Here is a 25,836-nt window from a genome sequence, read left to right on the forward strand (position 1 = left end):
TCATTTCAACTTCGATCAAAGCTCCCTACCGAGTTCCAAAGCTCTCCACAAAAACGCCAAAATAAAACCACACCAAATAAAACAAAAAGGACCTCCATGGGCGCGTCCAACGAACCGAAAAGGATCAATATCCTGTATCCTTGAACAACAACGAATGTTTATATTCTCCCAATCCATCATGTCTTGATTGTGTGCTCGAGCAAACACAAGAAACGATATCATAAAACACGCATTAAAATGAATGATAAACAAATAAATTTTAATTTTCAAGATCATAAACTCTATTCGCACTAAAAACAAGATCTTTAAAACATAAGCATATCAATTAATAGTGCGTCCTTACGTAAGAGCGATCTTAACACTTGAAAATGCGGCTTAATTGGTCATAACGCTTACAGCACTTTTTAATAATTAATTAAGAATGCACGTATGCTAATCGCCTATCTACATAATAATAATACTACCAACGTTCACTTTCCACTTCCGGCGAAAGGGTTCGATCTTCAGATCAGTTTAATTGGATCGATTTGATTTTTTGGAGCGGATATTCAGCGTTCTTTTGTAAATCGGGAAGCGATTGCGGTTGCTGCTGTTTCCTGCGTGGGCTGAAGGAGTCGCTGAAGGCTGTGCAGGATTTGGTAACGGTTTGGAGTGGGGGTGAAGATGATTGTTGGTTCGTTTTTAAAAAATGATTTCATGTTTTTATTGACTGATGTCACTTTTATTGTGCCGGTCCATATTTATTTATGACTTTTTAACAAAGAAACGACGGTGGTTAAACAAAGTGACCTTCTGGACAGTAATTCATCATTTAAATGTAAATTGTTGTTAAGCCGGTGCAGGTCTGAAATTACGGCATTGCGTAGAAGGTAGGGGAGACCAGAAGGGATTAGGAACGCAGATCTTCAACAATTTATATGCAAAGCTATTTAGTTTCTACATGACAGGTGTTCACAAGGAATTCTAAAAGTCCAAAAGCGTACTCGTTTGATTGTTGTGTCTTTTATTATTGGCATCAAAATGTTGCATGTTTAGACGTTTTTACTTCCAGAGTAAAAGGGTCCATCGGGCAATTGTTACTTTTGTTATAATATTTTTGATTAGGATATTTTTGGAAGAGTTCGTTAAAACCGTTGAAAGCGATGAAATCATTACAAACGAACTTTTCTACAATTAGTGCATAATTATGACCAGAGCGAATTGGGAAACAACGGTTCTACAACGGATTTAACAATATCGGTTACGATTTAGTTTAAATGAGATTGGTTGTAGGATCAACTGTCGAATGAATATTTTGAATATGATTGGGACTTTGTATGATTGAGAGGGAGAATGCGAGTCTTTATAATTCTAAGTTAGTTTAAGAAAAGTCAGTAACTTCGATAGTTAAGAGTCATGAGAGGTGACTAGTTCTACAGAAGTGCTCAGTGGAGCAAGTTAATGTAAAAGTGAGTACTTCGAGAATTAAGAGTCATGAGAGGTGACTAGTTTGCAGAAGTGCTCAGGAGAGCAAGTTAATGTAAAAGTGAGTACTTCGAGAGTAAAGAGTCATGAGAGGTGACTAGTTTGCAGAAGTACTCAATAGAGCAAGTTAATGTACCTACGATATAGTGAAATAAAGAGAACATAATTCAGAGCAATTAGTGTTATTTCGAAAAGCTCTAGTTATCTCATGAGGAGATAATTGGACACAAGAAAAGTTAGAGTTGGTGATTTTAGTGTTTTGTTATAGCAATTTCTCAAAAAGCGGGAAATTGTTATATCACTTTTATATTTTCTCGACGTTTCATGACCCCTAGAATGTGAAAACAGTTCTCTCGTTTGCGTCTGTTTGTCCCCTGCCGTATTAGACATCTTTATTTTTTCCCTAAACATCCAGAATTTTGAAACAAAAACGATTATCTTTTGGTAGTGCAGTTTGTAATATGAAAAAAAAATCTGATAGAAAAAATGTGTTCTTGTCTCCCCTAGGCGCTCCAATCGCCGCAAGAAGATCTCGACTATCGCATTATAAATGACTGCAGTAAAACAGAGACAACAACATCCCGTTCCTTCATAGCCAAACTTCTTTTTTTAGCTTTTAATGGGCTATTTATTATTATAATTTATTTGATCAACGTTACGCCCACTTGCGTATCTCAAATTTTGTTTAATTAAGCTACATCATCCTAAAAAACAGTAAGTTGTTAGAGCAATTCTTCTTTAACCGTCCTTGTTACTGTTCAAGCGCCCATTATCCACTTATGCAAAAAGCGCTCCGATTATTCTGCTACCTGAAGACGAAATAAAATTTATTAGAAACACTTGGCGTTCTTTTAAAAACTGATGCATCATTTTCCACCTTTTTGTCTATTTCACGGAGAATGACCCCATTAACAACGAGAAATGAATCACGGACCCAATCCTTATGTAAAGCAGGTTTTTATGCTTCCTTTTGGAAGAATGCTAAATAGAGCCATTATTATTCAAAAACCGTCTCCATTTAGAATGTGTAAAATATTGGCGAATGCTAATTCGCGATTTACGTAACGATTTTTTAAAGAAATGTATCAGTTTCGGATTAATTAATACGTGTCAGGAACCGAAGTGCTGATTTTTCTGCGTTTACAGGAAGGTGTGGCAACGTCATTTGTTATTGTTACGTGTGTTGGAATTATTATTATTAATGGTAATGACAACGTTTAGAAAGATCATTAAACATTATTAAACACTTATCGAGGCAGAATGAGTCATTATTTTCTTATCTTTTTTGTATGAATGTTTTGATAGTTTGTTGAGAGGTTGAAGGATTCGCGTTTAATTGAACGTAGGCCGGTTATGTCAACGCACATTGATGACCGAAATAATGAAAAAATTGCTTCCGTACGGCCCTGAAACGCATGCGTTTGGGAGGATAAACGTGGACATAAATCGACCATTTCGATAAAGGGGTAGCAGGCTATAATTATTGAGCGCTAAAAAGTGAATGACGTCATATTATTGAATAAAATTATATTACACAAATTAAATTGAAACTTTTTTTAAAGTGTACATTTTGTGAAGGATAATTGCGTGAAGGATAATACTTGTCCTGGAAAACACACTGTTTCATATCGTCCTGTACAGAGCAGAGTGGCGCAGTGGAAGCGTGCTGGGCCCATAACCCAGAGGTCCGTGGATCGAAACCACGCTCTGCTAGAAGCTTTTTTTTTGGTTTTTGTTTCACAAAATGTGAAATATCGCAACTGAATTTAAAAATAAAATTTTCCAATGCATATCATTACTTGGTCTTAGTACCCGTAATGATAGAAGTCTTGCCTGAATGCCGGTCATTTCCGGGTCAGTGGTGGGTCTTAATATAATAATAATAATCTAATCAATGCATATCATTACTTGGTCTTAGTACCCGTAATGATAGAAGTCTTGCCTGAATGCCGGTCATTTCCGGGTCAGTGGTGGGTCTTAATAATAGTAATAAAATGTTAAAACATTTAAAGTTACTTTATCAAATCACAAATAAGATCAGACTAATTTTAGTTAACGTTCTGCTATCTACGATACATCTAAAATTTCCACGGTATCTACATGTAAAATATCAAAATAGTGGAGTAGTTTCGGAGATTATTTCACCGACAAAAGAAAATATATTTTTCTTTTCTGTCCTTGAGAAATACAGAGATTATTAAAAAATAAAAAAAAATAAAAATAAAAAGTTATAATAGGATTTTCTGAGTAGAGACCGAATATCTTTCAAGATTCGCCAGGATAATGGTGTCTTAAAAGAACAGATAAAACGTTTATTCGAAAATAAAAACAAAACGAGTTATAATGAGTTGTAAAAACAAATAATAAAAAATATCCTTCGAACTTCGCCAGGATAATGGTGGCCTGGAACACTCAACAACAAGCAGAGTGGCGCAGTGGAAGCGTGCTGGGCCCATAACCCAGAGGTCCGTGGATCGAAACCACGCTCTGCTAGCACCTATTTTTTGCCAAAAATAAAAATGATCTCAAACCAAAACTATCTACATCTAGTTTCCCACGCTTGATAAGCTTCGACACTTCGACATTATCTTATCAAAAAATAGTTGTGAATAACTCATTCTTTACCTTCGTGAAATATTGCACAATTTGTAGCAACGCTATTAATCTTCAATGTTTATCATTTCTGTGATTTATGCCATTCCCGTTCCGCAATTTTCGAATTTTTCAATAAATTAACCTTTTGTGGTGACGTCCCAGTTCTACAGACCGCCACGAAAAATGCGTACTGAATTTATATGTGTTATTATTTATTACAGTTCTCGTTTCTTGTTTCACAACAAAAATTTACATATACCTCAGAAGGCTTAGATCATCGCGCAAGGTGGGGCTTCTAAATGTTATATCAGATAATAAAAATAGGACAATGTTAGCAACTGCCGCTGGGAAACGATTCGCTCAGTCTGGGTGGTATTTCGTTGACAACCTTCATTTTTATAGTTCTTCTCTAGTTTCGCAATGTGGTAATGTCACGTTTAATTGTCTTTGTTGTTTTTCTTGAGAAAAGCATCATGAATTAGAGGTAGGTTTAGGATTCAAAGTTGTTTCAGAGTGATGTAAATCCTGTAGAAACCACCCTTGTTTTACGTATGAATAAGTTATAGAATAAGGGTTAGGGACCGTGGGTTAGGGCTAGTAAAGACGCGGAGCGTTGGGTATTGTGTTAGACGGACAAACCATAAAATATTTATAAAACTCTTGTTGGAGCGTATTTTTTTGCAATGTAGATATAAGAAAGCCGTAAAATCAATAGTTCAGGTTTTCATTTTTTTTCTGAAATGAATAAAGACTGTCTTTCTTAAGATTATAAACTTTGCGGTTTGAAAGAACCTCGGGGCTTCCTTGTGTTTTGTCTATGAAAAAAAATTGGAAAGATCTTGCGGATTCTTACTTATGTTTACTTTTTGATAAAATTTCATAAATCCTTGGAGACTTTTAAATAGTCTCTTTTTTATATTAACTTATAAGTGCCATAACAAAAATAAAATTCACACAATCAAATTTTGAAATTGAATTTGTTTTATTGCTTATGGTGCAGGAGCAAGGGAAGTTCTGTTTACATAATTTTAAATCAATTTCTGTGACTAAAAGCACCACCGAAGCTTAACACTAGTGACAAATTTATTAAACATTTATTATTTGACTCGTTGGATAGAGAACCAGCAATACACCAAAAGGTGTATTAATAGTTTAAATTAAATTCCATTAATTTAAAGTTAATAAATCTGACACTAATTCCATGTGATTAACATATCTCGTCGTTTCAAGGTTTTCCAATTAATTATTTAATTTTATTAATTTGTTCGAGTTCGGGCTTCTGCGTTCACGTTATTTGCCACTTAAACGTCCTAAAATTCTAATAAATATTTATCAAAATTAGCAGTAATATAAAATGTTATTGATAACTAGATCAAAGACTGCCGCCTCTTAATTAGGAGCCTAATCAGCTACATGTTTTCTTTCTTGGAATCATTATGTCTGTTACATTTATCAATTAAAATTGCTTAAATTGTTTAAATGTGTGCGTTATTTGAAGATAAAGACTAATGATGTTGTAAATTAGTAACTAGTTGTAACATCTGAAACCTATTTATAACACTACCTGAAATTTCTGGAAAGGTCATTTTTCAAATATTTACATTAGTTAAATTTCAAGTACAAATTTTGAATAGTATTCGCGTTTTTTTAATTTATAAAGTTCATGTTCGTGAGAAATGACAGTTCATGTTGTACAGTTACAAAAAAAATAAGTAGCAAGAAGAAACAAAGAACATAAAAACGGCGTTTATTCGCAAAATCAATACCCCATATAAAATTTCTACACGTACTAAAATTTTTCTCAATAAAAATCACTTATGTTTCTCCCTGAAAAGTAGGTAGTGTGAAACTGGAAGCTTCGCTTGATCTTTGAGCAACGAATTACTCTCTTGTTCCTTTATAATCTTCTGCAACCTATCAATTTCCGCAGTGTGTTCCTGTTTCAACGCTTCCATCTCCTCATGCTGATCCTGAATCCTCTTTTCAACAGTAGACAACTCCTGCCAAGCGTCCCTCTGAACATCCTAAGAAAAAAATAGAAACAAAACAACCCCCAATCAACAACAATACCTTCAACTGATTCCTCAACGTGTCCATCCTTGTCGCTATATCACACCCGATTTTCTTCACGGCTTTGTTCTCCTGCTGCCTCTGGTTCAACGCCTTCAGAAGAGTTTCTTGCTCTGCGACTAAATCTTTGGCAAAGTTCATAGCTTTGTTTAATTGTTTGCGGCAGGCGCTTTTGGCGAATTGTACTTCGTTTAAGGTGTGGTCGAGCTCTAAGTATTTGGCCTCCCCTTTTCTAAAATAACAAACAAACAAAAAATCACGCTATAGTACTATAATAACTAACTTGATTTGCTTTTCTAAGTGTTTGATCGTATTATCTAATTCCTCTTTTTCTTTGGTGTGTTGCGCGATTTTCTTTTCCAAATCGTCAATTGCTTTGGCTTGACTTTCTATGTTTTCTTTCAGTTTTAGTTTCTCTTGATCGTACTGCAATTTCAACTCTTCGTACCACCTAGAATGTGTCAAGATCACAAGACGAATTGAAATTTAATTTCACGGACTTTTTGCACTCGTTCACGCTGGCCGTGTGAACTGACACCGGAATGTAAGCCTGGCGTTCACTTTTAAACTCCTCGTGAACATCCTCCAGCGATTTGTTCTTTTCTTTCAAAATTGTTACTTCGGTTCTGCTTTTACAGTACTGTTCGTGCATAACAGAGTAATCTCTCTTCAATTGTTCAACTACAAAACCGCGTCAAAATTAAAAACCCTCCTAAACCACCCTACCTTTGTATTCGTAACACTTCAAAACCTCTTCTAGCTTGTCTTGCTTTAAAGCACACTTCTTGATCAAAACGTCGTTCTGCTCTTTCAAAGTTTTCAGTTCCTGTTTCAAATTCTTCACTTCTTCTTTCAACTTGGAACTACAGTCGACGTCTTCTGTCAAATTTTTGTGAAGAAATTCGTTCTCTTTTAGCACCTGTTTCAACTTTCCGGTAAAATCACCAATTTCTCGTTCATAGTTTTCGATAATTTCGTCTTTTTCATTGATAGTGTCTTGGTAAGCGTCCAGAAGTGGCCCCAGAGTGTGGTTATTAACCTTCCCCCACGAAATGGGTGTGTGCGAATGGTCCCTATGTAACTCAAAAATCCCAGGGTCGTGCCCATCGACCACCGGAATATTCTCCAAGCTTTGTTGTTGGGGTGTGACGACCCTGAGGTTCAGCGTTCGAAGCTTCTCCTGGTAGCGTTCCATTTGGACGTTCAAACGGTAAACTACGGTTTTCAGCATGTTCACGTCTTCCTCTAGATCTTTCTTAGTGTTTTGAAGAACAGAATTATCTTCGGTGAGTTTCTGGATCGTGCGTTTAAAATCTTCGCAACTCCGGCAGTGTTTGGTGATTTCTAACTGGACTTTGAGGTCTTCAAGAGTGCTTAGAAGCTCCTGCGAATGTTCTTTTAAGTAGCTATTCTCTTTGGAGACCTCCTCGTTCAGACTTTGCAGCGACGAAATTTTCTCTTTGAGTTTGAGGATCTTTCTCACGCTGAGCTCCTCGAGCTCGTTGAATTTGATGATGACGTCTTCGTTCTCCTTAGCAAGTCTCGCATTTTCCTTGCTGAGGTGCCGCCTGCTGATCTTTTGTAAATCGTTCTCCTGTGGCGATTTCTCCTCCCTGTGTTTGTACCTTCTAGAGTGAAAGTTGGCACTGTATGTCTTCTTCGTATCAATTTTGACATCGTCTCCCGCGTTGTGTATAGGAACTTCTAATTTTTTTCGGCGCGGTTTCTGAGCTACGTCCGACATTCTAACCAATCAGAAATTTCGTTCTTCCTTCTTTAAAAAGAAACAGAAGGATGGTGTCTCTACGTACATCTACAATGAGTCATACTTCGAAAATCGATTTGTTCAATGGAGGTATAAATATTTGACTTACATTTTATTGTGTTTACGGAGTATCGACTTAACAATGGTGTGGAGATCAATAAATAACACCTTTGAGGCACTGAATGCGTGAATGAGTGACACGTTAGCGGACATTTGTAAACAAACTATCAACACGTCGTTAGTGGTGGTTGCCATGGTAACGGCGTGGAAATTGGCGCTTATCTCTTATAGGGAGTAAGGGAACTGTTTGAAGTCTGAACGCGAAGGGATAGATGGCGGTAGTGGTATTTTTTTTACATGGCCAACTTCTATGTTAAAAAAATTTTTGTTTTAGAGATTTTAGACGTAGTCAAGAGAAGGTAAAATACGTCCAGCTAGATAGTCACCAGTGTCTTTTTCTTACTGTATATCTTAGGTCTAACGTTTTTCCGGAGCTTAGATTTCTTTATGTTTTTTGACCTGCTCTTTTCAGAATTATTAAAAAAAAAGATATATTTTTTTATTTGTAATATGAGATGTATTATTATGTTTGACCATACAATTTTTGCAGTTTCACTAATAATTTTCTTTTTAAATGAGTTACCGATGATTCGATGAGCCAGCATCTTCACTAGAAGACTTCATTAATTTAAATATAAATTTCCATTCGGGATACAAGATTATTCTTCAGAAAAAGTATATTCGTTTGTCTGGGAATGAAAATTTTGTAATAGAGCAGTTAGTTAATAATACAATATTTTACCTGTAAAATTTCTCTTTCGGCTGGTTTGATTACTTATATGTAACGAGCGTTCAAATAAAATCGACGTCAAGCTGGCTTTGTAAATGTAAATTTAGGGCTTAATGAATGATCCGTTCACATTACCAAAGCCAACTTGACGTCGTTTTTATTTGAACGGTCGTTATTTTCTTGGTTAATTTTTTAGTATTTATTTATTTACTTAATGGATGGTTTGCTAAATGAAAAGTCACTGTCGTATAGCCTATTCTTTTTTGAAACATTAAACCCCCGTCCGTTTGACCATTTGACTATATATTTTATAAACTAGGTACGTTAAAAAATAAAGCTGAATTTTGAAAAATAATCGATATGTTTAGAAACATGGAAATTGTTCTTTTTTTTTTTTTAATACTCGCTTATGGGAGTAAAGATGCACTCAATACGTAGGTAACCAACAATACATTTGCGAGTAAAACCATCTTCGATTTATTCACAGTTAAATTCCACTTCTTCATGTCAACAAAATTTAAGACTATTTAATTTATTTATATTAACTTTAACTTAGATGCCCTAAATTTCTCATAAATATTTATAAACATTAGAAATAATATAAGCTATTAGATCAAGAAAACCGCTTTTTAATGGAGATTTAATCACTTTTTGTTGTAGGAATTATTGTTATTTCTACAAGTGAAATTAACTTGTTTAAATTTGTGTATTATTTCAAGATAAAAATCAATAGTGTGCAACAGTGTCCACGACACTAGTACATGACCTGGTTTGAGTGGAGCGGTCGAACCGTACATCGAAGGCGCCGTGGCTTAGTTGGTTAAAGCGCCTGTCTAGTAAACAGGAGATCGGGGGTTCGAATCCCCCCGGGGCCTCGAAACACTTTTTTTTTATAGTGGTTTCATGTGTTTGCCAAAAAAGTACAACAAAAGTGCGTCTAGTCAATTTAGTGTTGAACTGGAGTTCAAGCATTTCTTTTAATATTTCAAATGGAATACATCTAACTTCCGACGTATTTTTTCATAACTTAAAAAGCTGGTGCCCGAGTCCAAAGTCGGTTACTGCGATCAGTAGCACTCTTAGATCATTTAAAGTATATAATATATAATATTATATGATCTAAGGTGGTATAAATACAAACCGTAATTTCGCCCACTGTTAAAATTTAAAAACGATGTAGTTGATTTGTTTTTAAAATTCACCTAGAAAAATATCATTGGTAAACACAAGTAAGAATTTGCCATTAAAACACCTGTTATCATTGTCGACAAGAACGTGGGGCACTTAAACTTAAATTGGCTACCTTTTTATATGCACTAAAGGTGTTTGCTATATTATATTTTTCAGGCGTGAACTTGTCTTAACTATAATAGTTAAGACAAGTTCACGCCTGAAAAATTCAAAACGCAACTACCAGTACAATTTTAGCTGACCCGGCAAACGCTGTTTTGCCATATAAATTATTTCTAGTGAATATTTTGGTAGTTAAATAAAAAATTAAATTAAAGTAAAGTAAATAAATTATAATTAAATTAAATTATAAATTATACATAAAAATTTATCCTACGACAATGATTATATTCAACAGCCATCTTGCAACCCTATTGCGGATCTGTGGATGAAACTAAAGATACCTACTAGTATCGTTATTAAAAAATGGGGGTTCGTGGTAGAAGGGTGAAAATTTAGGGTTATTTGTATTTTTTGATGCCAAATCTTAAAAAAATAAAAATATATTTTTTCCAAATAATAAACAAAAAATTTTTGGGTGGGCCACTCTTATCATATCACTATGTAATTTGTTTTTCTTTTAATCTGTAGGTTCCGAAGTTGTGAATTATCAGTTTTACATACTACAGTTACAGAAGTTATAAAAATTCTAATTCTGGTCTATTTTATTAATTATACAAACAACCTCTTACAAAATTTGCTAAAACATTAATGTTGATTTCAGTTATCAAGTAACACAGTTAGGATTTATTTATGTATTTATTTATGGCTTTTGGAAAACTGATGACGTCATTTCATAAAATTATTTATAAATGAATTTCTGATCAAATTATTCCCGAATCTAGTATTTATGCAGAAAAATACAATCCACGGTGAAGTAAAAATTCTCAAAAAATATCTTCGATTCGTTTTAAACTAATGATCTGTTTAGATGAACATGTATTTTTGACGAATGTTTTTGTGGTAGATAACGTCTTTGGCTGTTTAACTACATGCGTTCTATTTTATGCTGTAATGCGCTCACCTGCAGATCTACTAGAGATGGCGCCAATCTGCGACAAGAAAATTAATTTGTTGGAACCAGTTGTTATAACAAGAGAAATACAGAGTCCGCAATATTCTACATTCAATCTGTTTGTAAAACCAAGCGCTTGCAGTTGGGTAGTGAAAAACGTCAACGGCCATCGTATGAGCATGAGCGGAGTTGTGACATAGTTGAGTTACCCGAGGTAAGTAAACTTTGAAATATATTGGAGATATATTGGTTTAATAAATATTGTTGAATCTAAATTATGTTATATTTTTTTTTAACTAACTTATTACTTACGCTATGAAAATAAACGAGGTGTATGTTTTATCTTCATTTAAAGTTTTCGTGTCGTTAATACTTGTATCTCTAAATTTTAACGTGGATCACGTTTTCCTTTATTACATTTTTCATTTATATTGTGATAACCTAAACTTTGCGCCTTAAACTGACACTTGAATAAGTTTCAAAAGGCCGCGAAAAATCCAAAAATTCAAAAATTTGGCCTTGGCTATGATCGTCTAACAAAATGGAACCTACGTTGTATTTGTTTTTTTACACTGCGTACGAGTTGAGAGCGCAAGAAATAAGAGACAAAATTTTTGGGAGGGGGCTATTAATCGTACACCCTCTCTAGGAGGAAAAAAGCTGTGTGCGAGAGCGACTCGCGATATGCCACCAGGTTGCCCAATGGGGGGCGAATCGCAAACTCGCTTCTCAGCTCCAAAAACCTCCTAGGGTTTATTTACCCACTTATCATAAATGAAACACAAAAAAAAAATGAAAGAAAGAGACAACCACGAGTTGACACATATACACATATGCAAAACAGAACAAACACAAAAACCCTAGACATATGTAAAATGGATGGCAGCACACGAGTCGCTATGAGTGTGGCGATCGAAGTATATCAATTTCATTCTAGAGCACAGCAAAATTACCCATAGATGGTGTTGTAGCACGAGCGAAGTTGGGGTTCCAGATTGTGGCTGTTCATCCACCACGACGGTGATGCCTATCACGAAGAAACGTGCCACGCGAGCAACCCACTCCCCTGACTTCTATTTAAGATCCGCGTCTTTTGTGTAGATGGTGCGATAAATCCCGCTAGCTCGACTAGGAACCGCAACCTCCGCTTCTGCCACATGTTTTTGTGGCATTTACCTGAATTCCATTTAAATGTTGAACAAGTGTTAAAGTTTCAAAACGAGCAAACATCTAAATTCGCCATACACTCTCGTGAAATTTGAAACAGCAAGGAATTCTTATCGGAGATTAAGATTGGACATCACCAGACAATTCATATGACGGAAGCATTAATCAACAAAATATTTAAGTTCAATTTAAATTATACGACAAAGAAAATTACTGAGGCTAAAGTTGTGAGATAGAGAAAAATTGCATGAGGTGAAAAATTGCAAATCTTAAAAAATTACATGAGGTTAATATTTGCCACGCCGAGGATTGAAACAAAGAATTTACATGATGTTAAATTATAACACAATTTATCAACGATTCAAACAAAGAATTTACATGATGTTAAATTATGCCTTGGTCTTGACTGGTTACTTAAAACAATTAGCTGTGAGAGTTTGTATCATGAACTGTCCCCAGCTTATCCCAAACATGATAAATAAACACAAAATGCATCCCTCGTCACAAGAAAAGCTTCTCGGTGATGTAATTTCCCACGTTGCGAGACAAATGTCTCGATGATGTGATGATAACTGCCTAAGGAGAAAAATTTAATTCCCCGTATCTCAGTCCACGATATTATAAACTTTACCTCCCTTTCACGGTATTTTTCCAGAGTGAGACAACGCTAGGTTAATGTAATTGCCGTAAATGAACTATTAGTAGGAATAAAGAACACTTAAATATAAGCATCCAGAAATTTTATTTATAACTGGATAAACAAGGAATGAGTCCTGACTAAGTGAATCTCATGCAATCTCTTAACAAGTGCTTTATCTAAACAATCTCATGACTGTCAAATTGTGTTAAAACCTGTTAACGATTAAAATCCTAACATGAACTGTGAATTTAGAAACAATAAAACAAATTTACACCACGCGAAATTTTAATTCAAATTTGGCCACCACAATATATTTTGTATTTTTATCAGCTCACGTTTTTAAATTAAAAAGATACTAAGATCTGAAATCGTTAAATCACCATTTGAAATAAACCAATGAAAAACTTACGAAAATAAATATGGTATTCGTTATATCTTACAGTTAATTAGCATCTTTATGTAAAGTTTAAGTGTTGGTTAATAATTCAGTCACTAATTTTTAAGATGCAGTACATTCCCTTTCGTCGCACCTATTATACTTACACTTTTTTTTAATTGATTGTTAACAATGTTAACAATTTAAAGCTAGCTTATGAAAATAATCACTGCGTAATACTTAAGTATAAACCAGTTTGTTTGTTTAAAGTTTCATTGTGTTTAATGCTGGAATTCTATTCATTTGTTTCAATTTTAGTAGTAATTTTGCGGCAAAGAAATGCTTACAGGAGGAGTGTGCGGTTGCTGCACATCTTTCTCTGCGAGAGTAGTGTTCGAGGATATATGCTCAAAGTTCAAGTCGTAAAATACCCCTTCCCGGTTCCATTCCACGGTGATTTTAATTTAATTTGTAATAACTTGCAAAGTTCTTCTTCTCAAGATGGATCAGTGTTTATAACTAAATCATGGGTACCTACCAGTAATTTATTATTATAAAATCTCGAGTGAGCAGTATTAAATGTAAATAATAACTTAAGAAAAACACCCAGCACTTTAGACATATCATAACTAAAATTAATCCTAAGCGAACTTCTGTTACGCCTTTTAAATATTTATATCGCTGCAATAATTATTTAAACGGCAAAACAAATCTAACTAACATATTAATAAACTACAGAAATGTAAAGAAAAATTAACGCAGCCGGATAAATATTGTAAAGTATAGTCCTGAAAAAGAGACTATACTTTATTATCTTTTAAGGCCGCAACAAGATTACCATAAAAGTATGAAATTCTGTCAAATAATATTTATTATTTCTGTTGTTTTCTTATCTACTTGGTGTGGACTTATTTTCAATGCCGCTTCACTTGTTTCATGATTATGTCGTTCTTGTGCAGGTATTTATTCATAAATACAAGAGTAATAAACATTATTTGACAGAAGTTCATACTTTCATGGTAATTCTATTACGGTTTTAAAAGTTAGGTCTGCCACTTTTAATTGCCAGCACTATACTATATTATTCGAAGCAGAAATTCGAAGTTTTAAGACGTAAACAAGTACCTACTAAAATGAGATTTCCTTAAATTAAAAAATGAAGCAGGAAATGATTACAGATTATGATTTAAAAACCTTTAAGTACGTTCAGTACAAATGCACTAATAGTAAAAGTTGTTAAAATTCCATTTTTAAAGGGACAAAAATATGTGAATTTTTTAAAAATTCAAACTTTTAAAAACCGTGCTAAGTGTTTAAATAGGGAAACCTGAAGAGGGACAAGTTAGGACATGGAAAAGCTATAAAAAAATAATTTATGTTTAATAATTTGATGTGGCAGCATAGTTGCGAGCATTGTTTTGACCAATAGGAAATGTGTTGCTTGCGAAAACGAGGAGATGCTCACGCATTGTCTCCCCTAGAGGTACTTACTTGGAATAAACCAATAAATTTCGTAATAAAATTAATTGTTTAAAGCTTTTTATTGTCGCTTACAATTAAGAGCACTTTTACTTTGACAAACTTTAGTTTTGCCGCAATAGTTATATCAATTTGTTCCGTTAAACAAATTATATAAGTAGTTATACTTCAAAAGTGTATAGCGTGTCTATTTGGAGACCCCCTTATCTAAAAAATGATAATATAACAAAAACAAAACGTCATTACATCTACAAGGTAAATTTTAATGTAGACCCGTTTTGTGATAAGAAGATAATAAACCAATTTTAATGTCACTATTTAGTCCAAGCTACGGTAATACATAATTCTGTCGGCATTTTACGCAACTATTTGAATTTCGTGATTTACAGCGTACTGTAAATGATTTATTATTTTCGGTGAAGTGCTTTTCCGAAAATCATAAATTTTAAAGCTCTTGAAAATTTCATAATTGTGTTTTGTTATAAAAATCACTGTTGCGACTAGAAAATTGTCAGTGTGGAAACGTATCAAAGACATAATGTGTAAGTTTTTCCATAATCTTTTCAAAAACCGGTATTAACTCACTATTTTGTAGACGGTCTGAAGCGTTTAGTGTCGACAATTTTGCTCTTGATTCACACCGAGTCGCTCTCGGCAGTATTGGACCCGGAGTGCGACTTTGCACAAGAGGTAGTGTTGGGTCAGGAATACTATATTTACAATCCAGAATATCCCAACAATCGCACGTCTCAGAAATCTTGTCGATGGGTGGGCCAAAGCCCTCCGGGAACCGTTATAGTGATAAGTTGCAATGATGTGTCCATACCAGACGTGAGTATTTTTCGGTAAACTTAATCCATAATCATCAAAAATTTAGTCAAGAGATTGCCAAAACTACAAACTGTCTTTTGCTCCCAACGGGGACCCAAATTTCTTAGACAGTGCAGACTATTGTGGCAGTACGACTTTCACATCATACACGGAAGAAAACTCCGTAGCTATTGGTAACACCGTGTCGTACTGCATATTACGCTTAAACAATTCTTCGTTCCAGGACTGTTTCCTTCTTCTGGAAGTCAGGGCAGATTTCTTTGCACCTTGGCCGCAATGCAGGTGTCTTCTTCTTGTAACTGTGGTCTAAAGCGCCAGGTGGGTGGATTTCAGAACGTGTTTTTATTTTCAAGTAGATGAGAATTGTAGGAGGTCACGAAACTGGGGTTAACGAGTTTCCTCCAATGGCAGCATTGATGGATGTTGCAAAGAACGACTCTTTCTGTGGGGCTACTATAATTTCGGAACGATACGCCCTAACGGCTTCCCACTGCCTCCTCCGCCAAACTGCTGATAATCTGGAACTGGTAGTAGGAGACCACGACTTGTCTACCGGTACAGAGCCTAACCCGTCTGTATTTTCCTCATTTTTGATTTTCAGACCAAGAGACAAATTTTTCTGACCGTATACCCATCATCGACTTCGTCCAGCATCCATTGTACAATATCAACACCCAAGAAAACGATATCGCTGTGGTCGCAACCTCCAGAAGAATTTTGTTTAATTCAGCCGTAGGTCCAGTGTGTTTGCCCTTCAAGTATAATTCCTACAACTTTCTATGGGAGATGGTTGCAGCTCTAGGTACTTGATTGGATTTCTCTGGTTGAAAATTAATGCAACTACTTTTTTTTCTTTCAAGGTTGGGGCTTCACGGACTTTTCGGGTAACAAGGCAAACACCCTTCAAGAAGCCGATCTCTATATTGTTTCTAACCAAGACTGCGATAACGCTCTTCCAGAGAATATTCAAACCACCCAGATTTGTACCTATGCAGACGGTAGAGATGCGTGCATTAGTGACTCTGGTGGTCCTCTTCTGTGGCATGATGATTACAGTGGAAAATTAGAGTTGGTTGGAATTATTTCGTTTGGTTTAGCTTGTGCTACTGACAAACCTGGAGTCAACACGAGGGTCACGGCATTTTTACCCTGGATCGTTTCAGTTACATCCGGTACGAATAAGGTTTAGGTAATGTTGGTTTTGACTGAGTTGTTTCAGATAATCTGTACTGTATCCAGTAGCGAACCATTGATATAAGATGCCCTTTAAAGTGTGTCCTGTATACTGTTGAATTGGAATAAAAATAAATCTCTAGTCTGTGTTTCTTTCTAGTTTTTTAATTACAATAAATGCTAAAAATATCAACTTCGTCTAAATTATTCAGACTGTTCCTTTGTTTCGAAAGGATATTACACACTTCGAGTGTAGCTCGGGAAGTGTTGTTAGGAGGGTCCATTGGACGAATGGTTCAATTCAAATTTTTTAATTTTTGTCGCCTTGTCTTTTTTCCCATTTTTTTTTTGCCCGATTAGCATTTTTTGTCCCATTTTTAGGTGACTTTTGCCGTTTTTCATCGTATTTTATCCCATATCATAAAAACAAAATTCGAAAAATCAAATTTTATAGTTAACTTCAGGGGCGAGAAAAGTTCACAAGACAAAGCGAGGTCGCTTTGGATAAAAAAGTACATCAGCAAGTTTGTTTTGTCACACGAAACGTCTTGATCCCACTTTCAATAAAATACAAAAATGTATCCACGAAGGCTTTATGGAAAATTCTGTAAGCAATCAAATAAACATTAGCCTCCGTCCTAGAATACCACACATTGTCACGCAAGAATTTGCAAAATTTTTTCCTAGCATTCAGTGATAACTCCCTTTATCGACGACAGTCGTATTAGAAATGCAAAAATTTTAACGTACTCGGAAAAACTATAATTAGATCAGGTAGCAGACAACGCATTCATTTGCTTTTTTGCATTGTTGGTTAACATGCGTAAGTAAATCTGTGCAAAGTTGTTTGAGTTTTAATTTTTTGATCGTAGAAGAGGATCTTGTTCTGGGAGTGACAAGTATTGTCTTGTTAAAATGGTTTGTGGTTTTTACTATTGCTATTGACCCCAATTGTGACTACTATCAAGATGTGGTACCAGGACAAGAATATTTTATCTTCAACCAAGAGTACCCAAATATGTATGGACCTTTCACGTCTTGTCGATGGAACGCCAGAAGCCCTCCTGGTACCGTTATCGTGTTAACTTGCGATGACGTACACATACCAGATGCAAGTAACCCATTCGTACTAGACCACAACAAAACATTTTCTTTCAGTCTCAGTATTGCCAAACAGACAGACTTTCCATTTCGACCACGGGAGATCAAAGTTTTAGGAATTCTAGAAGCTACTGCGGAAATAATTCCTTGACGACGATATCAGACAGAAATTTCTTGACTGTTGGTCTATTTTCAGGCAGTGCAACTCGTGGCGGTAAATTTGTTTGCTCTGTAGCAGCCATGCGAGTGGCACCCAGATGGTGTTCGTGTAGCTACCAAGAAGAAGAGGTATTTAACGACTCTGACGGAATAATAAACGGAATTGTTTTTCTTAGACAAAAATCGTCGGAGGTCAAGAGACCGGAATTAATGAGTTCCCATGGATGGCAGCAATACTCGACATCTCCACATATGAAGCGTTTTGTGGCGCGAACATCATTGGAGAGAGGTATGCTCTAACAAGTGCCCATTGTCTTCGTCGTCAAGTACCAACCAACGTTGCGTTACTGGTGGGAGACCACGCTCTGTCAACTGGTAAATTTCCACTTTTTTGAGTTTTTAGATTTAACTCCAAATTCTAGGAAGCGACACACCCGCCGCAGCCCTTTATCCAATTTCAAATTTCTTTATATACCCTAGGTACAACACAACAGACGAAAGTAACGATATCGCAGTACTTAAAACTTCGACACCAATCAGATTCAGTACCAAAGTAGGTCCTGTTTGCTTGCCATTTAGAGCCGGAAGACGCAACTTTCTAAACGAGATAGTCACAGTTTTGGGTATTTTAAAATCTTTTTTTTTGTATTAATTTTATATTGTTTTTTAGGTTGGGGTTTCAAGGATTTTTCAGGTGATAAATCCGACACCTTGCAGAAAGTTAATTTGACCGTAGTTTCAAACTCGTACTGCGCTAACACTTTGAAGCTTCACATTCATCCGACTCAGATGTGTACATATGCACCAGGAAAAGATTCCTGTGTGAGCGATTCTGGAGGGCCTCTTCTTTGGCGAAATGCTCGCTCTGGAAGGTTTCGATTGGTCGGTTTGGTCTCTTTTGGTTTGGCTTGTGCTACAATTGCACCAGCAGTCAATACGAGAGTTACCAGCTTCTTGGCCTGGATAGTTTCTGTTACCAGTGGTAGGAGGTTCGTTGAAAGTGATTTATGCAAGGATCTGTATGGTACTGTTTTTTAGATACTTTGTACTGCATTAAGTAGGACCGCGTAAACTCCAATTTAAGAAAATGAAAACTGATGCTTGTGGGTACTAATTCATTTTGGTTTTATGGTTGCATTAGAGAACAATAAACTTATGAAAACGCGTTTGTTTCATTGATTGGTTAAGTTGATAACAAGCGGCTATTGTTTTTTTTTTGCATTTCTAACGTAGACTAAGTTTTGATTCGTAATTCGAGTCTGTTGATGCTACTAAAATGTAAATAAAAACTAAGTCAAGACACGTCATCATACGTAAAACCTGTGACGTCACATTACAAAAGCGAGCTCACGTTGTATAAAAAAGTACGCAGGGATTCATCTTAAAATGGTGGATCCTGGTTTGTTACATGAGATGTCTTGTATTCATTTTCAACAAGAGGCTCATAAACTTTGAAAAATAGAATACAGACCAAAATTTAGAGGAGTTTTTACGAACATTATGGAGACTGAGGAAAATTCTACAAGCAAGCAAATCTACTTTAGATTCCGTCCTAGAGTACCATACATTGATACCCAGGGCGCGGACATCGCGGACCTTGCGAATGAGTTCTTGCATTATCAGTACATTATTTATTTAGCCTTACTAAGTAAAAAGCAATAAGCAAGGTCATTCATATTATTTACTTGCCAAACTGCATAAGCACTATAAAAAGCTAAATACCATAGGCGTGCCTTAGGTATTTCTTCATTTGTTTCGTGATATGGTGGCTTGTAGGCGATTTTGGGTCTTCTCATACTCGTAACTCTATTGGAAGGGTGGTAGTAAGCTTTAAGACAAATTTTCAGAGCTGTAGTCGTCAACGAAAATTCCTGGCCTTGATGTTTGCAGCGCAAGGCCCGCATGCTTACGGATTGCTCCGCGGTGTCCGCAAGTACCTAATGGGCAAACCAAATGCTGCGTACAAACTATACCAAGCACTAGACAAATGAAGGAGTAAGGCTGAAACACGCCTATGTTTTTATATCATTATTGAAAAAATTAAAGTGATAACGTTTGTATAAGTCACCTTGGTATAATGCGCATTACCTCGTTTAGTTCCGTTGACTTATGTGCTAAAAAATGTTGTTAATACTTGATGTGGCAACATCACTACTTTTTGGTACGTAATCTGTACGTAAAATAGGCGCATCCGGTACATGCTTCCTGGTGTATATTTAGCGGAGTATTGAAATTATCAGGCATAATACCTAAAGATTGATTTGTGGTGCCTCCTCCATGTCAACACACAAACAAAAAATTGGTCTAAAGAGTTTAGACAGTACTTCCCTCGCTGTCGGAAACTTGACGACTGCATGCCTATTGTGTTTTTTTTCTCATTACATTTTTGTAGTGGGAATTTAAAAAAAAATTGCGATGACGTCATCAACATTTTTGCAAGGACACGTATATCAGTTGGGATAGATGTAGTGTAATACTAAGAATAAAATTATTATATTCTCAAATTTTCGGGAAAATGAATTGGGTCGTTTTGAATATTGATTTGTAATAATCAATAAAATAACGAAACAATTTACTCACGTGTACATATCAGAGGCAACTGAAAATCGTGTATGTATAAACATTCTTAATTTAAGATGACAGGCGTAACAGCATACGTGAGAGTCAAACAAAGAAACTGTAAACAAAACGACAATCGGTTTTATTGCGTCGACTTCCGCTTATTATATAAAACATTGGATTTTATTTTAATTTTTGACGGTGGAATTCACAATTGGTTGATTTAAAACATGTCTATACCACATTCGCGGAACCTAGTCAGCTATGTTTCAACCGAGTTTTAACTTTAAAAAATTTTGTGTCTACCAAATTGGGTTGGTCCAATGTAATACTAATAATAAGTGTTGCCTTTAATTTGATCAATAAAATAAATTGACTTCATTAATTTTTTTGAGCCACCCTTTAAGAAAATCTAGAAAATATGAATGGAATGATAAATCACAAGTACAAACTCATCATATTTTCTGCATTTTAGATAGGATTTATTTAGCAAAATTTAAGGGTGACGTCACCAATTTTTTTAGAAGGGATGAACAAATACATTTTGAACAAAAGTTTATCATGCTTATAATAACTTTAAAATATCTCCAAGATTTCAAAGCATTCGGTTTTGTAATTCCTGATTAAATCGATCAAATAAATTCACGCATTCATTAATTTTTTTGAGTCAGCCTGTATATGCAAATCCAAAAATATGAATGGAATGATAAACCACAAGTACAGACACATCATATTTTGTACATTTTAGATAGGATTTATTCAGCAAACTTTTGGGGTGACGTCATCAATTTTTTAAGGGGGATGAGCAAATACATTTTGATAAAAAATTTACCATGCTTATAATAACTTTAAAACATCTCCAAGATTTCAAAGCATTCGGTTCTGTAAATCCTGATTAAATCAATAAAATCAATTGACGCATTCAATAATTTTTTTCAGTCACCCTATTTATGCAAATCGAAAAAATATGAACGGAGTGATAAATCACAAGTACAGACTCATCATATTTTTCACATTTTAGATAGGATTTATTCACCAAATTTTAGGGTGACGTCATCGATTTTTTTAGGGGGGAAGAGCAAATACATTTTGATAAAAAAATTACCATGCTTATGGTAACTTTAAAACATCTCCAAGATTTCAAAGCATTCGATTATGTAATTCCTGATTAAACCAATAAAATAAATTGACGCATTCATTAATTTTTTTCAGTCACCCTGTATATGCAAATCGAAAAAATTTGAATGGAATGATAAATCACAAGAGAAGACTCACCATATTTTGTACATTTTAGATAGGATTTATTCGGCAAAATTTTGTGGTGACGTCATAAATTTTTTAGGAGGGACGACCAAATACATTTTGATAAAAAATTTACCATGCTTATGATAACTTTAAAACATCTTCAAGATTTCGAAGCATTCGGTTTTGTAGTTAAAGAGTAAATCAGTAAAATAAATTTTGCGCATTCATTAATTTTTTTGAGTCACCCTGTATATGCAAATCCAAAAAATATGAATGGAGTGATATATCACAAGCACAGACGCATCATATTTTGTACATTTTAGATAGGATTTATTTGGCAAACTTTTGAGCTGACGTCATCAAGTTTTTGGAGGGGATAACCAAATATATTTTGACTAAAGATTTATGATGCTCTTTAGAGCCTTATCACATCTGCAACATTTCAAAACATTCGGGTTAGCAGATTCAAAATTAAATTGCAAAATGTTGTTTTATAATTTTGATTTTTTTTCCAAAAATCTGGACGTTTCGGGTAAAAACTGAATTCGGAGTCGTAAACTACATGTGTAGGACTATGTTATTTTATACAATTTAAGACCTATTTACTATGTACAATTTTGAAGTGACGTCATCGCATTAGTGGTGGGGATGATTAGACAAATTTTGGTTAGCGTTTTACCATCTACATGATATTCCTAATATAAGTACAAAATTTCACAACAATCGGTCCAGTACTTTCGGAGATTATCTGTCTAATAAAAATCCGGGACGGCAGACGGACAGACGGACGGACAGACGGACAGACGGACGGACAGACGGACGGACAGACAGACGGAAATGGGAGACCTATTTCTTCGTCTTCTAGGGGTCATGAAAGATCGAGAAAACGTAAAAGCAGAGAGTCGGCCGACGGACTCGATTACAATACTTCCTTTGCTTACGCTCGGGAAGTAAAATTGTACTTGTTTAGAAACAATTTAAAACAAGACACTTAAAAATAATTTACCTTAAACGGAAAAAAAGAATCCAATTTAGTTATTTAATAAAATAAAAAGTTAAAGTTATTTTTCTAAAGTAACTAAAACAATATTTTAAGAAAATTTGGTTTTTGTGTATTTAGCTTACCGCCACCTTTAGATAAACGTATAAGTATGGAAAAAGCAAATATATATTTTTTATTCTATACGTTTCCCAACAGGCCGGAGGTCCAATTACAGGGAAACAGGACATATACAACACCCAGAGGCAGGGCGGGAATCGAACCCACGACCCAAGGTATAGCAGGGGCAAGCACGATGCTAACTCACCCACCCGGGTACTAAACAAGTGCAGAAGTACCTAACGCACGTCTATGTTTTTATATTTTTATTGAGAAAAAATTGAAGTAATAATGCTTGTGCAATCGGCAATCCAAAAATGTTAGCGTATAATAATCAGAAAAATATAAATAAGCAGGTAGCAGACGACCCCTTTATTTTCTTTTTAGCATGTTGGCTAACATGCGTAACTTGACCTTTTTTTGTATTTTTATTTTTATGGCCTCAGACGTGGAACTGGCAAGTCTTGTCTTGTTAAAATGGTTTGTCGTTTTTGCTGTTGCTACTGAGCGTAACTGTATCTACTATCAAGATGTGGTACCAGAACAAACGTACTATATCTACAACAACGAGTACCCAAATTTTTATCGCCCTTCGACATCATGTCAATGGAACGTCAGAAGCCCTCCTGACACCGTTGTCGTCTTAAATTGCGAAATAGACATACCTGCTGCAAGTAAATTACACATACTAAACCACAACAAAACATTTTTTTTCAGACTCAGCATTGCCAAACAGACAGACTTTCCATTTCGACCACAGGGGATCAAGATTTTAGCAATTCTAGAAGCTACTGTGGAAATAATTCCTTCTCGACGATATCAGAGAGAAATTTCTTGACTGTTGGTCTATTTTCAGGTAATACAAGTACTGGTGGTAAATTTGTTTGCTCTGTAGAAGCCATGAGAGTGGCACCTAGATGGTGTTTCTGCAGCTACCAAGAAGAAGAGGTATTTAACGACTCTGACGGAATAATAAACAGAATTGTTTTTTCTTAGACAAAATTCGTCAAAGGTGAAGAAACCGGAGTTAATGAGTTCCCATGGATGGCAGCAATCGTCGACGTCTCCATACATAATGTATTTTGCGGAGCGAGTCTCATTTCAGTCCACTATGCTCTAACAAGTGCCTATTGTCTTCGTGGTCAGGTACCAACCAACGTTGCGTTGTTGGTGGGAGACCACGATGTTTCAACTGGTAAATTTCCATTTTTCTGACTTACTAGATTTAATTCCAAATTCTAGGAAGCGACACATCCGCCGCAGCCCTTTACCGAATTTCAGATTTCTTCCAACACCCTGGATACAACATAATGGACGAAAGTAACAATATCGCGGTACTCAAAACTTCTACACCCATTAGATTCAGCTCCAAAGTAGGTCCTGTTTGCTTACCTTTTAGGTACGGACGACGAAACTTTGTAAACGACACAGTCACAGTTTTGGGTACTTTTAATTTAATTTTTGTATCAATTTTAGTTTATTTTTTTAGGTTGGGGTTTCAAAGATTTTGCAGGTCATAAATCAGACACCTTGCACAAAGTTAATTTAACCGTGGTTTCAAACTCGTACTGTGCTCAGAATTTGGAGCAACATATTCATCCAACTCAGATGTGTACATACACACTTGGAGAAGATTCCTGTGCGACTGATTCTGGAGGGCCTCTTCTTTGGAGAAATTCTAGTTCTGGAAGATTTCAATTGGTCGGTTTGGTTTCTTCTCCTTTGACTTGTGCTACTAATGCACCAGCTGTCAATACAAGAGTTACCAGCTTCTTGTCGTGGATAGTTTCTGTCACTAATGGTAACAGATTCTTAGAAAAGTGGGCGGTGTAAAAATTGATATTGTATTGTTTTTAGATACTATATACTGCGTTAATTAGGTCCTTGTAAATTCTAATTTAAGAAAATGACAATTGGTACTTATGGGTACTACTTAATTTGGATTTTATGACTGTATTAGAGTGCAATAAACTTATGATTAACTGATGACTGGTTAACTGAGATTTACTCATATCCCTGTGAAGATGATAATGATTTATTTTCTGTAAACCTTATTTTGTATGATTCTTTGATTACAAATATTTTGAGAAAACTATGTGTTAACTCTTAAAATAGATTCGTAATCAGCAGAAAAACTGGATTAGGAACGTGCGTTTTACAAACAACTTTATTTTGTGCACCAAAAGTGTGTTTAAAGAAAATGTAATTAGTTCATTCAATGAAATAGTTATCGTGATATTTATGATTTATAATTATTTTAAATTTTTATGTTGTGTGCAATTAAAATTTTAGTGCTGATTTCTAACAAATTAGAACAAATTATGTTGTTGTACTTTATTGTATTAATGTGTTGTTAAAAATTCTTTAATTGAAAGTTGTTTGCTTTGCAAGTTTTAACAATGAAAAAATATCGAATGGAGCAACATATAACTGGATGTATTAATACTTTATTACTTTATTTTCTAGTGAGCTTTGTTGGACTAGTGAATACATGATGAGGAACGGTAAATAATATCTGGTTACTTTAATTTGTTTTAGATTTCCTCGTTTTTAATTCTGCTTTTATTTTTGTAATTTCTTAACCGAATAAAAAAATATATATATATTATTTTTGTGCAAGTTTAAATGAATTTTTAGGTGTACATGTGTGTGTTGTCCAACTAACCGTGACTAACTAAAACACCGGTTAAATTTTGCATTTTTTAAATCATTCTAACGGCTAATAATTAAGTATTTTATAAAATAAGAGAACTATTTAGGTGTTTGTGGTAAATAAGTAACAATTATTTAAACTATACTGTTTTTTTCTGGTTTATCTTATCAAATAATTTCTTTATTTAATTTAATTTAATACAATAAAAAGAATTCATATAGTTTTTACAGAAGGATTAATCTTGGATTAAACATACTACATTTGAATGAAACTAAGAGCTTAACTCTATTTTTGTTGTGTTTACAATTTCCCAAAATGAAGTACAAGTTCAGATAAACATTTTATCTTTTTCTACGAAACATTATCTCTAGGTTCGTGTAAGCTGTATTTTTTTATTGAAGTCATTGTCTTATGTGGCCGACAAT

General features: G+C 34.9%; 5 protein-coding genes and 3 non-coding genes across 10 annotated transcripts in view; 7 read left to right on the forward strand and 1 right to left on the reverse strand.

The window, feature by feature from the left end:
• LOC135124497 (venom serine protease-like) overlaps positions 1-25,836 on the forward strand; it is an 83,654-nt gene that overhangs the window by 50,954 nt on the left and 6,864 nt on the right. The window contains exon 1 of one of the 2 annotated variants that reach the window (XM_064049605.1): positions 25,242-25,262. The exons of the other annotated variant lie outside the window; for it this stretch is intronic. Within the exon in view, the coding sequence (XP_063905675.1) occupies positions 25,250-25,262 (13 nt within the window). The 5' untranslated portion in view covers positions 25,242-25,249. Of the gene's footprint in view, positions 1-25,241; positions 25,263-25,836 lie in introns of those variants that run through there. 2 annotated transcript variants of the gene reach the window in all.
• On the forward strand, positions 3,106-3,177 carry Trnam-cau (transfer RNA methionine (anticodon CAU)). The gene has a single exon. It is a non-coding gene; the product is annotated as a tRNA-Met (tRNA).
• Trnam-cau (transfer RNA methionine (anticodon CAU)) lies at positions 3,886-3,957 on the forward strand. The gene has a single exon. It is a non-coding gene; the product is annotated as a tRNA-Met (tRNA).
• On the reverse strand, positions 5,802-8,113 carry Cep89 (Centrosomal protein 89kDa). 2 transcript variants are annotated; one of them, XM_064048957.1, is made up of 7 exons: positions 8,004-8,113; positions 6,856-7,942; positions 6,630-6,810; positions 6,413-6,580; positions 6,130-6,361; positions 5,945-6,083; positions 5,802-5,886 (listed from the first exon to the last, which is right to left on the reverse strand). In XM_064048957.1, exons 2-7 carry the CDS (start codon positions 7,871-7,873, stop codon positions 5,861-5,863), a joined length of 1,764 nt encoding a protein of 587 aa, XP_063905027.1. In that variant the 5' UTR covers positions 7,874-7,942; positions 8,004-8,113; the 3' UTR covers positions 5,802-5,860. The 2 variants fall into 2 exon arrangements, with proteins under 2 accessions (XP_063905027.1, XP_063905026.1); XM_064048956.1 differs by having other exon boundaries at positions 5,808-6,083.
• Trnat-agu (transfer RNA threonine (anticodon AGU)) lies at positions 9,486-9,559 on the forward strand. The gene has a single exon. It is a non-coding gene; the product is annotated as a tRNA-Thr (tRNA).
• On the forward strand, positions 14,908-16,737 carry LOC135124466 (venom serine protease-like). Its single transcript, XM_064049535.1, has 8 exons — positions 14,908-15,133; positions 15,187-15,422; positions 15,469-15,595; positions 15,646-15,740; positions 15,779-15,977; positions 16,024-16,224; positions 16,283-16,594; positions 16,642-16,737. The coding sequence occupies exons 1-8, from the start codon at positions 15,130-15,132 to the stop codon at positions 16,662-16,664; spliced, it is 1,197 nt and encodes a 398-aa protein (XP_063905605.1). The 5' UTR covers positions 14,908-15,129; the 3' UTR covers positions 16,665-16,737.
• LOC135124467 (venom serine protease 34-like) lies at positions 17,888-19,020 on the forward strand. Its single transcript, XM_064049536.1, has 5 exons — positions 17,888-17,984; positions 18,032-18,230; positions 18,278-18,478; positions 18,526-18,837; positions 18,894-19,020. Exons 1-5 carry the CDS (start codon positions 17,937-17,939, stop codon positions 18,914-18,916), a joined length of 783 nt encoding a protein of 260 aa, XP_063905606.1. The 5' UTR covers positions 17,888-17,936; the 3' UTR covers positions 18,917-19,020.
• Positions 19,957-24,688, forward strand: LOC135124465 (venom serine protease-like). The gene is made up of 7 exons (XM_064049534.1): positions 19,957-20,016; positions 23,205-23,428; positions 23,476-23,706; positions 23,755-23,953; positions 24,001-24,201; positions 24,248-24,559; positions 24,616-24,688. The coding sequence occupies exons 1-7, from the start codon at positions 19,977-19,979 to the stop codon at positions 24,636-24,638; spliced, it is 1,230 nt and encodes a 409-aa protein (XP_063905604.1). The 5' UTR covers positions 19,957-19,976; the 3' UTR covers positions 24,639-24,688.

This window comes from Zophobas morio, unplaced genomic scaffold (assembly GCF_036711695.1).
Source record: "Zophobas morio isolate AGI-343-1 ecotype UQ-CSIRO unplaced genomic scaffold, CSIRO_AGI_Zmor_V1 ptg000007l, whole genome shotgun sequence".
Taxonomy (NCBI): domain Eukaryota; kingdom Metazoa; phylum Arthropoda; class Insecta; order Coleoptera; family Tenebrionidae; genus Zophobas; species Zophobas morio.